Source organism: Macaca fascicularis, chromosome 5 (assembly GCF_037993035.2).
Source record: "Macaca fascicularis isolate 582-1 chromosome 5, T2T-MFA8v1.1".
Classification (NCBI taxonomy): Eukaryota; Metazoa; Chordata; class Mammalia; order Primates; family Cercopithecidae; genus Macaca; species Macaca fascicularis.
The window spans coordinates 57542935-57558874 of record NC_088379.1 but is presented as its reverse complement, the minus strand read 5'-3'; the positions used below and the strand labels follow the sequence as shown (position 1 = coordinate 57558874).

At 38.6% G+C, this 15940-nt stretch overlaps 1 protein-coding gene and 1 pseudogene across 1 annotated transcript in view; one reads left to right on the top strand and one right to left on the bottom strand.

The window, feature by feature from the left end:
• Nucleotides 1–15940, bottom strand: part of CCDC158 (coiled-coil domain containing 158) — a 115380-nt gene that overhangs the window by 19100 nt on the left and 80340 nt on the right. Inside the window, exons 20-21 of the mRNA XM_045392463.3 lie at nt 2518–2663; nt 924–983 (exon numbers count right to left, since the gene is read on the bottom strand). Coding sequence (XP_045248398.1) covers nt 924–983; nt 2518–2663 — 206 coding nt within the window. The remainder of the gene's footprint in view (nt 1–923; nt 984–2517; nt 2664–15940) is intronic.
• Nucleotides 13096–14138, top strand: LOC102127130 (sorting nexin-5 pseudogene; annotated as a pseudogene).

Sequence of the window (15940 nt, the reverse complement as noted above, 5' to 3'; positions counted from 1 at the left end):
ATCATCTGACAGCTGGATAAATAAATCATAAACATTAACTTAATGATAAAATTGCTTCTCTCAACATGACTTTTAGATAGATATGGATCCAAAAGAGTGAGACTGGGGCATCGGCTCTTCCAGGTGGAGGAAACAGAATGGAGAAAAAGCTTGAAGACAAAAATAAATGAACTTTTGGGAATCAGGAGGAGTCTGGTTTGATCAGAGGATAATACAGGAGTGAAAACAGAGTGGTCACAAGGGAGATTTGTGTGACCACTCTGGGAGATTCTTCAATGTCAGACTGAGGGACATGTACTTAATGTAGTAGGCAGTGAGGAGCTACTGAAGATTTTCGAGTAATGGCTATAGTGTCTTACACTATGATAAATAATGAATTAACATTAGCCTATTTTCTTTTTTGGCTAAAGTCAATTTTTGAAAGCTGTCTTTGATTACGGTCTTATTTGGTGTTATGGATTTCACTTCTTTTTGCTTTAAAAATTTTTCATTTAAGAATTCAGCTATTCCATTATTGATGAAAATAGGATTGTTTTCGATAAGGTGCTTATAGTCCTAAACTGAAGTTTTTATAGTTTCTTTCTGAACCATACTTTTCTTAAAAGTTATGTAAGCCATTATAAATATGTGTAAATGGAGGAAAAATCTTCCATTTTTGGTATGGCATACCATATTAATAGCTTCATATGGATAAATATCAGCAAATTTTAAAGTAAGAAAAAATATCTATTGAGTTGATTTCTAGAAACTAAATTACTTCAGTATATTTCACTGGAATCTTTCTTAAAGTCAGTTAAACAATGAACCCAATATGCCCATTAAGTGTCATGTAAACTTATGTCCAAACAGACTTCTCAAATTACAAAGTCACATATAAAACAGTTGGACAATTAATTTGATCCAGAATCTCAAATTCTTCTTACCTATGGCACATGTCTGATCTCAGACTGGATTCAGTGATGCAATCTCTTACCCTATCCTCTCTGTATAGAAAATATAATTCTCAGTTAATCATATAAAGCACAATTTCATCCATGTCTTTTTAGACTAATCAATTGCTTACATATATTCAATTTTTCTTTTAGCAACAGCTGTGGATTTTAGGCCTCTAAGCAAATTTTGCAAAGGGCTCTGGAGTTCATCGACTGAGAAATGGTTTCCTCCTATGAATTCTTAAAAGCTTTAGGCTGAGTTTAGGCTTTAGTGACAAGGTCATTTATAGGATTATAGCAAACTAACATAAACTCTTTAAAGGTAGGGACCAAATATATTCATGTTCAATACTACAGTCCAATAGCGTCCAAGCCCATCATTAGTGGCTAGAGTGGTGGAAGCTGATCAGGGAAGACCTGGTAATCCCTCAGAATGATCAGTGCTGGGAGTGGGGTCTCCAACTTTTACCTCTGGCTTTTCCTCTGCTTCGTAGGAGGAGGAATGTTAATCTATGCCTAAGTTTACCAATCTGTCAAATAAGTGTAATAATATTGTCCTGGATTGGAAGGCATATTATAGTTATGACAAAAATGGAAGTGCTCTGAAAATGAAAATGTTCGTTGGAGTTGCTAGTGGAACAGTTCCAACGTTATGTGCTTCAGATAATGTAATGTTATACTAAGGTAACTGGGCTGTTACTAAAGTTTTACTATTATTACTAATAATTAACAATTAGATAAACTCAGCTAATATTTTGCTACCTCAGGTAAATATATACAAATTGGACATCATAAGAAACTGGAGATTATTTATATATAGGTATTATTTCAGGAAGTATTACTTTTAGGTATTTGTCATATAATCAGAAAATGAATATTACAATAATGGGCTATTATAACTCTAAAATATATATACCATATCAAAATGCTTTAAGATAAGCTAAACTAAATGATAACACACAAAAGTAAAACCCACTCTCTGAAAGAATAGGAGACTCTCATTGATGTCTGTAGCTGTGTGCAAGGAAGGGCTGCTGAACTGGCTGAATCCTTTTTGGATCTAATCTTTTACTAATATGAAATAATCAAATCAAGTCATTGGCATGAATACAGAGAAAATGAAGTATTTCCTATTATCTTCTACTTGAAGAGTATGTAGTTCTCAATGTTCTAGTTTTATCTCCACCATTGAATTGTGTGGCTGCAGACATGTCGACCTTTTGAGATGTGTTTTTCTCATTTACAAAATGGGATAAATAAACCCTGCTCTGCCTTGTCTCAATCAACAAGATTATGGATATAAAATCTTTTGAGAATTAAAATTTACAAACATAACTTTGGGTGACACCTTGCACTAAGTATTTTCTGAATAGAATGACTGTATTGTTTTCTCTTAATGTCAAGTTGTTTTACATTTGCTTAACTCCTCCATTTTCATATTGTTTTCTGTGGTAACTTCAGATACCTTTTAAAGTTATTTAAACCTCACCCTCCCAGAGAGTAACATGTGAATAACTCAATGGCAAACCATTCAAGAGATGAGCTTTCCCATTCTGTGTGCACACAGCCTTACACAGCCACATACAAGGCTCCCAGAGATGTTCTTCCATCTTCCTCTGTCTTGCTCAGAGACACAGCTGGCTCCTCATTGATCACGCTTCTCAACTCTTGGAGAAGCTGTTTCAGGTCCCTTGTTGGATCTTCCTTCAGTGTGTTAGCTTTCGTAGAGTGCTGAATTAAAACAATTTACAAACAAAGACACTTATTTTTTCAGATTCCTATGCTATTTCCTATCACAAAATTAATACAACTGGTAAACAGAAATTATGGAAAAGCAAGAAGAGGAAAACAAAAACATCACCCATAAGTTTATTACACAGAGATAATCAATAATAACCAGGAAATAATCAATAGAGTACTATATCTAATTTATATGTGCGTGGACACATATACACATATGGGGCCAAACCACATACATTTATTTTTCAACTACTTTTGTTTTAAAACGTTAACAATTTAGTATGAACATCCTTACTATGTCATTAAATATTTTCAAGTACGCGTGGACAAAATAATTTTCAATACTTTGTTTAAAGCTAAGCGAATTTGATAAAGCAGCAGAACTTGAGAAGTAAGGAGCTCTTTAGAGATGAGTTAATCTACCCCCCACATTTTACTGATGAGGAAAGAAACATCCAATATTTTCTAACTGTGTTAGTTGGTGTTTAAGAATAATATGAGATTTTCAGATTGATAGTGTTCCCCAATAAATCTTTATAATATAATAAGGAATACAGACATTTTCAACAGGCACATCAAGAGGGGAAACCAAATGATCAGAGTGCATTGAGGAGCAGGTAGACTCGGGCTATCCTTGAGCTATTCTAGCTGAAGGAGTCCACCCCACTGAAAAGTTACACCTGTCACACAGATTGGCTGCTGAGGGATGAACACTGCAGATTTTTTATTCATTGGGCGTTAATTGTCTAGGGTTTATGCCAACGAAGAGCTGATGTTACTGGTATAATATAATCCTCATATTCTCCTCTTCTCAACTTCACTAATAAACCAATATAATATCCAGCTGAAGATATGAAGAGTTCTGACTAACTGAATGTGTGCTAAGTATGTCTTTCCAGTTTACTGATGGCTATCTTACCTTGAAATTGTCATGATGAGTCAGTCTAAAGTTTCATAAATTACACTCTACTCAATTATTAAATTTGACTTCATTTGCTTAAAAATATAAGGATCCGAATCACTTTCTCAATTGTGAATAAAAACACTTGTCTCTAAAAAGATGATCCAATTTTACCAAACACTGGTTTTGTTCTCGCCCTCACTGTAATATGCATAATACCCAATATGGGATAAAACCTCATAAAGTTGATAAAGAAAACCTTATCCTATGGCAACATTCACTCACCTTAGTTATAACCTGGACTTCTTATCTTCCCATCTTCTGCCCACCAGAAAGTTTATCAAATAAGCTTTGGCAATTACTGTTAAAATTTTTGAGCCATTGACATTTATTATAAATGAGCAATGTAAAACCCATAAACATATATAAATATGTTGTTCTCCCCTGTCATTGTGACACCTAGGTTCTTTGAGAGTCACTGATGCTTTACAATACATAAGTTTTTTTTTTGTTTGTTTGTTTTTGAGACAGAGTCCCACTCTGTCACCTAGGCTGGAGTGCAGTGACATGATCTCAGTTTACTGCAACTTCCATCTCCCAGGCTCAAGCAATCCTTCTGCCTCAGCACCTCCAGTAGCTGAGGACTACAGGCATGCACCACCATGACCAGCTAACTTTTTTGTAGAATGGGGTTTTGCCATATTGCCCTGGATGAGCTCAAACTCCTGGACTCAGGCAATCCACGCATCTTGGTTTACCAAAGTGCTGGGATCACAGGTGTGAGCCACTGTGCTGGCTGACATGAGGTTTGAAAAAGCATTCAATTGGCCAGGTACAGTGGCTCACGCCTGTAATCCCAGCACTTCGGCAGGCCGAGGCGGGCGGATCACAAGGTCAGGAGATTGAGACCATCCTGGCTAATATGGTGAAACCCCGTCTCTACTAAAAATACAAAAAATTAGCCAGGTAGTGGTGGCGGGTGCCTCTAGTCCCAGCTACTTGGGAGGCTGAGGCAGGAGAATGGCGTGAACCCGGGAGGCGGAGATTGCAGTGAGCCGCAATTTTGCCACTGCACTCCAGCCTGGGGGACAGAGTGAGACGTGAGACTCCGTCTCAAAAAAAAAAAAAAAAAAAAAAAAAAAAAAAAGCATTTCAATTTACCATTCACTTAGAAATTAATTATAATTAGTCCTATGACATTCTTTTATTGACTTTATCCCAATACTTACCTTTCAAACTCTATGTATGTTGCTCCTCGAAAATGTAAGCTCCACAGAGGCAAGGACTTGATTTGATCATGATTGTCTTTATATATTCCATTACATATAACCCATACTTTGGTTGGGTATAAAATCACAAAAATATCAAGGCTGGAGGGGTCCTGAAAATCATTTGGTTCTAGTCCAACTCCCATATCAGAAGTGATGAAGAATTCTCTTTATGGCATTCCAGTAATATGCTTATCTGGCCTTTGCTTGATCACCAAAGATCAAAGAAGGCAGTTTAATTTTTGTACAGTTTCACATCTTTTAAAGAAAAGCTTCCCTCCATACTCATACACTTTCCAACCCTTGTCACAGTTCTAACACCTAGGGTCATAAGCAATGAGCATAACATAACCCTTTAAAAATGATACTTATTTTATAATACACTTATACACCCCCTCGTTACTTCCCAACACACACCTCAGGCTAAATTTATTCAGGAAAAGTCTGAGCGAGCAGAGAGCTGTCCCCCTTGCTTGATCTGGATGCTATCATTAAAACCTTTTTTGTTGCCACACAATAACACCAACTGAGACTGAGCAGGCAGTCAACTGAGAATCCTCATGTCTTTTCCAGAAGTTCTTAATAAGCTTCCTCTTCTGTGTCCTATACCTTGTACTTTGGGGTATTCACTATAACAATAGAAATGTCTTTTTTCTCTCTCTCTGAGACAGACTTTCATTCTTTCACCCAAGCTGGAGTGTGGTGAAGCGATCATGGATCACTGCCGCCTTGACCTCTCAGGCTCAATTGATCATTCTGCTTCAGTCTCCTGAGTAGCTGGGACTATAGGTGCACGCCACCACACCCGGCTATTTTTTTGTTTGTTTGTATTTTTTGTAGAGATGGGGTTTTGCCATGTTGGCCAGGCTAGTCTCCAATTCCTGGGCTCCAGCAATCTGCCTGCCTCGGTCTCCCAAAGTGCTCCCATGTGAACCACCACGCCTGGCCGATTTACTTTTTATTTAGTCAAAATTATCAATCCTTCTTTTTAATGTTTGTATAGCTTATAATGGTTTTATTAATTCATGTTAAATACTTCATTGGTTAATTCATAGGAAATACACTTTGATTTATAACATGAGCAAAATACACTTTTTAAAATTAGAAAATAGCACTGCTGGGTGCGGTGGCTCATGCCTGTAATCCTCGCACTCTGGGAGGCCAAGGCGGGTGGATCACCCAGGTCAGGAGTTTGAGACCAGCCTGGCCAACATGGTGAAACCCCATCTTTACTAAAAATACAAAAAATTAGCTGGATGTGGTAGTGCACACCTGTAATTCCAGCTACGCAGGAGGCTTAGGGAGGAGAATCACTTGAACCCGGGAGGTGGAGGTTGCAGTGAGCCGAGATCATGCCATGGCACTCCAGCCTGGGCAACAAGAGCAAAACTCCATCTCAAGAAAAAAAAAAAAAAGAAGAAAAGAAAACAGCTAGGAAATAGTTCTAAAATATAGTTACATATAACTCTTATCTGGCTTGTAAAGAAATAAACACATGCTCTTCCTGAAGTTACCAGAGCCTAACAAAGGATCCTGCTCTCCCCCACCCCAGTCCTTTGACCCTTAGAACAAGGGTCCCCAAACCCTGGACCGGTACCGGCCCATGGTCTGTGAGGAATGGGGCCACACAGCAGGAGGTGAGTGATGGGACGGTGAAGCTTCATCTGTATTTGTAGCTGCTCCCCATCACTCACATTACCGCCTGAGCTCCGCCTCCTGTCAGATCAGGGGTGGCATTAGATTCTCATAGGAGTGCGAACCCTCTTGTGAACTGCACAAGCAAGAGATCTAGGTTGCACACTCCTTATGGGAATCTAATACCTGATGATCTGAGGTGGAGCTAAGGCAGTGATGCTAGTGCTGGGGAGCGGCTGCAAGTACAGATTAATATTAGCAGAAGCCAGGTGCAGTGGCTCACGCCTGTAATCCCAGCACTTTGGGAGGCTGAGGTGGGCGGATCACGAGGTCAAGAGTTTGAGACCAGCCTGGCCAACATAGCAAAACCCTGTCTCTACTAAAAATACAAAAATTAGCTGGGCATGGTGGTGTATGTCTGTAGTCCCAGCTACTCGGGGGACTGAGGCAGAAGAAGCGCTTGAACCTGGGAGGCAGAGGTTGTGGTGGGCCAAGATCGTGCCACTGCACTCCAGCCTGAGCAACAGAGTGAGACTCCGTCTCAAAAAAACAAAAACAAAACAAAAAACATTAGCAGAGAGGGTTCACTGCACAAAGACCATAATAAATCAATTGCTTGCAGACTTATCAAAACCCTACCAGTATGTGGCAAGTAACAATTAAGCCACATCTGGTGGCTGGTTTTATAGTGGTGAGTTGATGTACTCAACTGTACAGCTGCACCTGGTGGCAGGCTTTAAGTCAGAACCAGACACTGATTTTAGTCCATGTGTGTCCTGCCCATTATTTGATTTACCACTTTGCCTGCACCTCTTTCCTGCACTGCACACTTGTCTCAGTCAGTTTTGGTAAGCCCACAAGCTAACCCTAGCCAAAATGGATAAAAACAATAATCACTGGAAAGCTTCTTTGAAAAGGTGGAAAGACCCAATGATGAGACAGCAGAAGGCTCTAAGACTGCCAACAAAAAGAAAGCTGCATTGAAAAGAAAGCTGCATTTAAAAGAAAATACCAAGAGTCCTACTTAAATTACGGGTTCATTGCAATAGGTGAGTCACATTCTCCAAGCCCTTTTTTAATAATATGTGGTGACCGGCTATCCAATGAAACCATGAAACCTTCAAAACTGCTTTATCACATGGAGACAAAGCACCCCACATTAAAAGACAAGCCTTTGGAGTTTTTCAAAAAAAAAGAAAAAAAGAAAAAAAAATGGCAAACATGAAGAACAGAAGCAGTTATTGAACACCATCACTCCGTCAAATGTGTCTGCACCGAGAGCATCATTCTTAGTGGCTAAACGCATCGAGAAAGTGAAGAAGCCCTTTACTATTGGCAAAGAGCTGATCCTGCCTATTGCTAAGCATGTTTGTTGTGAACTTTCAGGAGAAGCTGCAGTTCAAAAGGTGACATGTGCTCCTCTTTCAGCTAGCACCATAACTAGACATATAGATGAAATAGCAGAGGATAGTGAGGCACAATTGTTAGAGGATTAATGAATCACCATGGTACACAATCCAGATTGACGTCTATTGATTTTGACAACAAGGTAACAATGCTTGTTTTCATGCTACATATTTTTCAGGAGGATGTGCAGGAGCACATGTTATATGTGCTTTTGCTGCCAAACAACATCACAGCTGCAGAACTATTCAAGTCTTTGAATGATTACATATCAGGGAAACTAGTCATTTTGTGTTGGTATATGCATGGACAGAGCGGTTGCCATGACTGGACAGCTTTCTGGTTTCACTACTCAGCTCAAAGAGGTCGATTCTGAATGTGAGTCTACGCACTGTGTCATCCATAGAGAGATGCTGGCTAACTGAAAAATGTCACCTGAACTTAACAATGTTTTGCAGGATGTGATTACAATTATTAACCACAGTAAAGTACATGCCTTTAACTCATCTGTTCACACAGCTCTGCGAGAAGATGGACACAGAGCATACACGTCTTCTCTTATACACAGAAGTGAGATGGCTTTCTAAAGGCAGATCACTGACTAGAGTTTTTGGGTTATGAGAGTCACTCCAGAGATTTCTTTTAGGAAAAAGTCACCACTGGCAGCACATTTCAGTGACACAGAATGGGTCACAAAATTTGCTTACTTGTGTGACATATTCAACTTACTCAACAAAATCTGTCACTTCAAGGGAGAACAACAACTGTGTTCAAGTTGGCAGATAAAGGGGCTGCATTCAAAGTCAAACTGGAATTATGGGAACAACGAGTTAACACTGGAATTTTTGACATGTGTCAAAATTATCAGAGATTTTGAAAGAGGCTGTGCCAAGGCCTCCTTTCTCCCAGCTAGTGCATGATCACCTATCTCAGCTTTCGAAAGAGTTTAAGCATTACTTCCCAACCACAAAAGACCCCCAAACTGGGAAGGAATGGATCCATCACCCATTTCTCAATAAACCAGGTGCATTGGCTTTGTCCATGCTAGAAGAGGATCAACTGCTTGAGACTGCAAATGACAGTGGCTTTAAAAGTATGTTTGAGACAACTTCAAATCTCCCTATGTTCTGGATTAAAGTCAAGGCAGAATATCCTGAGATTGCTACAAAAGCATGGAAAGTCTGCTTCCATTTCCAACATCCTATCTTTGTGAAGCAGCGTTTTCTGCAGTGACAGCAACCAGACGAGATTAGGGAGTAGACTGGACATAAGCAACACACTTCGGGTGTCACTGTCTCCCATCACCTCCAGATGGGACCATCTAGTTGCAGGAAAACAAGCTCAGGGATACCACTGATTCCACAATATGGTGAGCTGTATAATTATTTCATTATATATTACAATGTAATAATAATAGAAATAAAGTGCACAATAAATGTAATGCACTTGAATCATCCCAAAATCATTCCCCGCCTCAACCTGTTCCATGGAAAAACTGTCTTTCATGAAACTGGTCACTGGTGCCAAAAAGGTTGGGAACTGCTGCCTTAGGATACACATTAAGGCTATTTCTAGGGCACATATATTTGCAGGGTAAAACTTATACAAGCTTTTTGTGCTATGGGAAGAATATAAGCTTATACATTAAGTTGTGAAGCTTAAGGTTTATTTTGTGGTTTGGTCAGTTTCCTATTACATTCTGACTCCGAAATCATTGACTTTGAAATCATTTTATGTTAGACTTGTTTCTAAAATTTTTCATAAATTATATCTTTAATGTACTTCTATCTTCTCCAATACTGCTTTTTCTAATGGCCTTAAGTCTATTACAGGCAAACTTACAAGTCATGATGTAAGATAAGTAAGGCCTAGGGAGAGTGTACTCCTCAACCAGTTCTGTCTCCATTCTCCAAAGATAGAAGATAAATGAAAAAGCTAAAAATAACAGCTTGATCTCATTCAGTTTGAATTCAACCATTCTATTTTGAGAACATCTGCCCCAAACCCATCTCTTATATTTATATTCCTTTTAGAGCATTGTTATAAAATGGAATATAAGTATACTATTTACATAATATATTAGGAATAGATGGGCAGGAAACAGGAAAAAGGTTATAAACCGTTGCTAAAAATCTTGCCCACATCATGTGTATTCCATTGGCAAAGATCAAGCGCAGCAATAACAAATGGTAGCGCATAGGAATAGAATCTGATACACAACCAAAATCAATTCTATCATCCTAGATATATTTTACTTCTTATGTTAAAATAGCCACTATTTGAAATATTAAGCTAAAATGCTCCTATATCAAACTATCAGTTATATATATGTGTATGTGTATGTATATGTGTATATGTGTACACACACAAAGATACAGTACATACATGTTCTAGGTGTTTGAGTCTGGGCCAAATTACACAATATTACTTTTCTGGTTTTCCTACTTTCTTACTTTTAACACAGGAAAATCACCTGGATAATTTCAACTGCCTTTGAATCTTTAAAACTGTGTGATCCTCATTTACAAAGACTAATGAAACACAATAATAGTTCATATAGGGTATCTATTTACATCATCAACTTAAAATTATTTTTATAAACATCAATCATCTGTATAATGTAGAGAAACAGTACAGTATAATAGTTAAGGACATAAGTTCTGGACTCAGGCTGTCTTGGTAAGTCTTGCCGAAATTATTATTATTATTATTATTTTTTTTTTTTTGAGAGACAGAGTTCTACTCTGCTGCCCAGGCACTGCGACCTTGTACTCATGGGTTCAAGCAATCCTTCTGCCTCAGTCTCCTGACTAGGACTACAAGCAAATGCCAATATGCCTGATTAATTTTTTTTTAACTTTGTAGAGACAAGGTCTCACTACTTTGCCCAGGCTAGTCTCAAACTCCTGGTCTCAAGCAACCCTTCAGCCTCAGTCCCCACAAAGTGTTGGAATTTCAAGCATTAACCACAGCGCCCAGACTCAAGTGTCTTTTTGCTGTGTAAACCATGTGTAAGTCACTTAGCTTCTTCAAGCCTCAGTTTCCCTGTCTGTAAAATAGGTATAATAATAGCACTTACCTCATGTTAAGTAGTTGTAGGAAATGAACTAATCTCCATAAGTACTTTGCACAGTGCCTGGCAAAGAAGTTTTCAGTAAATCTAAGCTATTATTAGAATTGTAAAATAAAGAGACTAAAATAAACATAAATAATAAATGAAGGGGCAATGTAGAAAATGCAAACAGTAATATTCTGCTTCTAAACTTGGCATTAATTTCTGTACTATGCTGAGCCTCATTTTAATGACACTAAAGGAATTAAGAAGGATAAAGAGGAAAGGACAGATAACATTAGATTAGTAATGCTAACAAAATTTTGGAAGATGGCAGGCAAATGGATAATTCATAATTAATTTAGCAAAACCAAGTTAAAACTTAAAGTACCTGCACAGAAGCTGCCACTGTGAAGCAAGCTACTCTGCCTCTGAGTATTCCGAGAAGGCTCAGGAATTGGAGGTTTCATGTATTTCAAAGTCCAGGATAAGAAACAGGACAGAAAAATTGGAGGATTGGCTAAGTCTATGGAAGAAGCTGTTAGAATCCCAGAAGCTGTCTCCATATACTCAGGTGATTACTCATTCTTTCCCCCTAAATGAATGTAGAGGCTTAACCTTTGGGTAAGGTTGAACCAAAGGACTTTGGACTCCATAGAGATATCTATCTTGTATAGCAGGAGTAAGGTTGCAAATGTTAAATATGAGTATTAAGTGAGACTGCATAGATAGATATATATTAATAGTTACCCTAGACTTCCTCTCCCACTCACTTAACAGAATTCTGACAGACTTATACCTGTAAGTCAGGAATAAGAGATCCCTCTTTAGGGAAACTGATCAGCCCAAGACTAAAGACCTATAGATAACTTTTGGGTCTCTCAATAAAAAAGCAATACCTAACCATCTACCAGTTGAAAAGCCCTGACAACCTTACACAAAGCTTTCAATAGCTTTTTAGGGCCTCAGTCTTAAATATGAATGGATATCCAAGGGTCACCAAGCATTAAAAGAAAGTCTCTACAAAAACAAAACAATGAATTCCAAGAAACATTAATAATTCAGGTAACACAAAAAATTATTTAAAAACCAAAGTTAATATCCTTAAAGAGAAACAAGAAAGTATTCACTGGACATGGTGGCTCATGCTTGTAATCCGAATAGTTTGGGAGGCCGAGGCAGGCAGATCACTTGAGGTCAAGAGTTCGAGGCCAACCTGGCCAACATGGTGAAACCCCATCTCTACTAAAAATACAAAAATTAGCCAGATGTGGTAGGGGGTGCCTGTAATCCCAGCTACTCAGGAGGCTAAGGCATGAGAATTGCTTGAACCCAGGAGACGGAGGTTGTAGTGAGCTGAGATCGCGCAACTGTACTCCAACCTGGGTGACAGAGTAAGACTCCATCTCAAAAAACAAAACAAACAAAGAAAGTGTTGTATTCATGAAAGAACAGAAAGCTACATAAAGAGAAGACTTTAGAAAACAACAACAAAAAAATGAGCAAAAACTGGAAACATTCCCTTTGAAAACTGGCACAAGACAAGGATGCCCTCTCTCACCACTTCTATTCAACATAGTATTGGAAGTTCTGGCCAGGGCAATCAGGCAAGAGAAAGAAATAAAGGATATTCAAATAGGAAGAGAGGAAGTAAAATTGTCCCTGTTTGCAGATGACATGATTGTATATTTAGAAAACCCCATTGCCTCAGCCCAAAATCTCCTTAAGCTGATAAGCAACTTCAGCAAAGTCTCAGGATACAAAATCAATGTGCAAAAATCACAAGCATTCCTATACACCAATAACACACAGAGACCCAAACCATGAGTGAACTCCCATTTACAATTGCTTCAAAGAGAATAAATTACCTAGGAATACAACTTACAAGGGACGTGAAGGACCTCTTCAAGGAGAACTACAAACCACTGCTCAAGGAAATAAGAGAGGACACAAACATGTAAGCCATTAAACCTTTTGAAGAGGCAGCTTTGCTGGTGGTATTGTCTTGTGCCACAGTGAGTCGTAAGTGAAATCTGAACCAAAAGTGAGTTTATGAAGACCGGTGGGCAGGAGCTCAAGAGCTGCAGGGTTGTCCTGCAGCCAGTGCCTGATGTGCCCCAGCTGGGAAGCTGATGAATAGCTGAGATCTGTATCTGTGGACCTGAATGTTGATCCCTCGCTTCAGATTGACATACCTGATGCACTCAGTGAGAGAGATAAAGTCAAATTTACAGTGCACACAAAGACCACACTGCCCACATTTCAGAGCCCAGAGTTTTATGTTACAAGGCAACATGAAGACTTTGTGTGGCTACATGACACTCTTACTGAAACAACAGACTATGCTGGGCTTATTATTCCACCTGCTCCTTATGAAGCCCAACTTCAGTGGTCCTCAAGAGAAGATGCAGAAACTGGGAGAAGATGAAGGGTCTATGACCAAAGAAGAATTTGCCAAGATGAAACAAGAACTGGAAGCCTACGTGTTGGGCGGAAAAATACTAAAGAGATGTTTGGTGGCTTCTTTAAAAGTGTGGTGAAAAGGCTAATGAATTCCTTTTTACTGGAGTCAGGGAGGTAGATGACTTCTTTGACCAAGAGAAGAACTTCCTTATTAACTATTACAATAGGATCAAAGATTCTTGTGTGAAAGCTGACAAAATGACCAGATCTCATAAAAATGTTGCCGATGTCTATATCCACACTGCAGCCTGCTTATACAGCCTGGCTTTAGAAGAGCCCACAGTCATCAAAAAGTACCTATTGAAGGTTGCTGAGCTATTTGAAAAACTTAGGAAAGCAGAGGATCAAGTTTCATCAGATGAAGATTTGAAGCTAAGAGAGCTCCTCTGATACTACATGCTCAACATCAAAGCTGCTAAGGATCTCTTATACAGACGCACCAAAGCCCTCATTGACTATGAGAACTCAAACAAAGCTCTGGATAACACCCAGTTAAAGAGCAAAGACGTCAGGTTGGCTGAGGCACACCAGCAGGACTGCTGCCAGAAATTTGAACAGCTTTCTGAATCTGCAAAAGAAGAACTGATATATTTCAAACCGAAGAGAATGGCAGCATTTAGGAAGATTCTAATTGAAATGTCTGAACTGGAAATAAAACATGCCAGGAACAATGTCTCTCTTTTGCAGAGCTGTATTGACTTGTTCAAGAATAACTGATATGCCTTCACTCAGAAGAAAAGAAATGAATGTGAAAGAAAACCAAGCATCACTTGCACTTAAGTCATTACCATGGAAGATTTATTAGCTTTAACTTTAGTTTAAAATTATGTGAATAAACATTTTGATTTCTACAAATCTTAAAAAAGAAGAGGACATAAACAAATGGAAAAACATTTGATGCTCATGGATAGGAAGAATCAATATCGTGAAAATGGCCATATTGCCCAAAGTAATTGGTAGATTCAATGATATCCCCATCAAGCTACCATTCACTTTCTTCACAAAATTAGAAAAAACTACTTTAAATTTCATATGGAACCAAAAAGGAGCCCACATTGTCAAAACAATCCTAAGCAAAAAGAACAAAGCTGGAGGCATCATGCTACCTGACTTCAAACTATATTACAAGTCTACAGTAACCAAAACAGCATGGTACTGATACCAAAACAGAGATATAGACCAATGGAACAGAACAGAGGCTTCAGAAATAATGCGACACATCTACAACCATCTGATCTTTGACAAACCTGACAAAAACAAGCAATAGGGAAAGAATTCCCTATTTAATAAATGATGTTGGGAAAACTGGCTAGCCACATGCAAAAAACTGAAACTGGATCCTTTCCTTACACTTTATACAAAAATTAACTCAAGATGGATTAAAGGCTTAAACATAAGACCTAAAACCATAAAAACCCTAGAAAAGAACCTAGGCAATACCATTCAGGACGTAGGCATGGGCAAAGACTTCACAACTGAAACACCAAAAGCAATGACAACAAAAGCCAAAATTGACAAATGGGATCTAATTAAACTAAAGAGCTTCTGCACAACAAAATAAACTAGGCTGGATGCAGTGGCTCACGCCTGTAATCCCAGCATTTTGGGAGGCCAAGCTGGATGGATCACAAGGTCAAGCAATTGAGACCATCCTGGCCAACCTGGTGAAATTCTGTCTCTCCTAAAAATACAAAAATTAGCTGGGCGTGGGGGCACATGCCTGTAGTCCCAGCTACTTGGGAGGCTGAGGCAGGAGAATCACTTGAACCCAGGAGACGGAGGTTGTAGTGGGCAGAGATCATGTCACTGCACTGTAGCCTGGTGACAGAACAAGACTCTGTCTCAAAAAAAAAAAAAAAAAAAAGAAACTATCATCAGGGTGAACAGGCAACATACAGAATGGGAGAAAATTTTTGCAATCTATCTATTTGACAAAGGGCTAATCTCCAGAATCTACAAAAAAGCTTCAACAAATTTACAAGAAAAAAACAACTCCATCAAAAGGTAGGTGAAGGATATGAACAGACACTTCTCAAAAGAAGACATTTATGTAGCCAACAAACATGAAAAGAAGCTCATCATCACTGGTCATTACAGAAATGCAAATCAAAACCACAATGAGATACCATCTCATATCAGTTAGAACGACAATCATTAAAAAGTCAGGAAACAATAGAGGCTGGAGAGGATGTGGAGAAATAGGAATGCTTTTACACTGATGGTGGGAGTGTAAATTAGTTCAACCATTGTGGAAGACAGTAGGGCAATTCCTCAGGGATCTAGAACCAGAAATACCATTTGATCTAGCAATCCCATTATTGGGTATATACCCAAAGGATCATAAATCATTCTACTACAAAGATACATGCACACGTATGTTTATTGCAGCACTATTCACAATAGCAAAGACTTGGAACCAACCCAAATGCCCAGCAATGATAGACTGGATAAAGAAAATATAGCGCATACACACCGTGGAATACTATGCAGCCATAAAAAAGGATGAGTTCATGTCCTTTGCAGGGACATGAATGAAGCTGGAAAC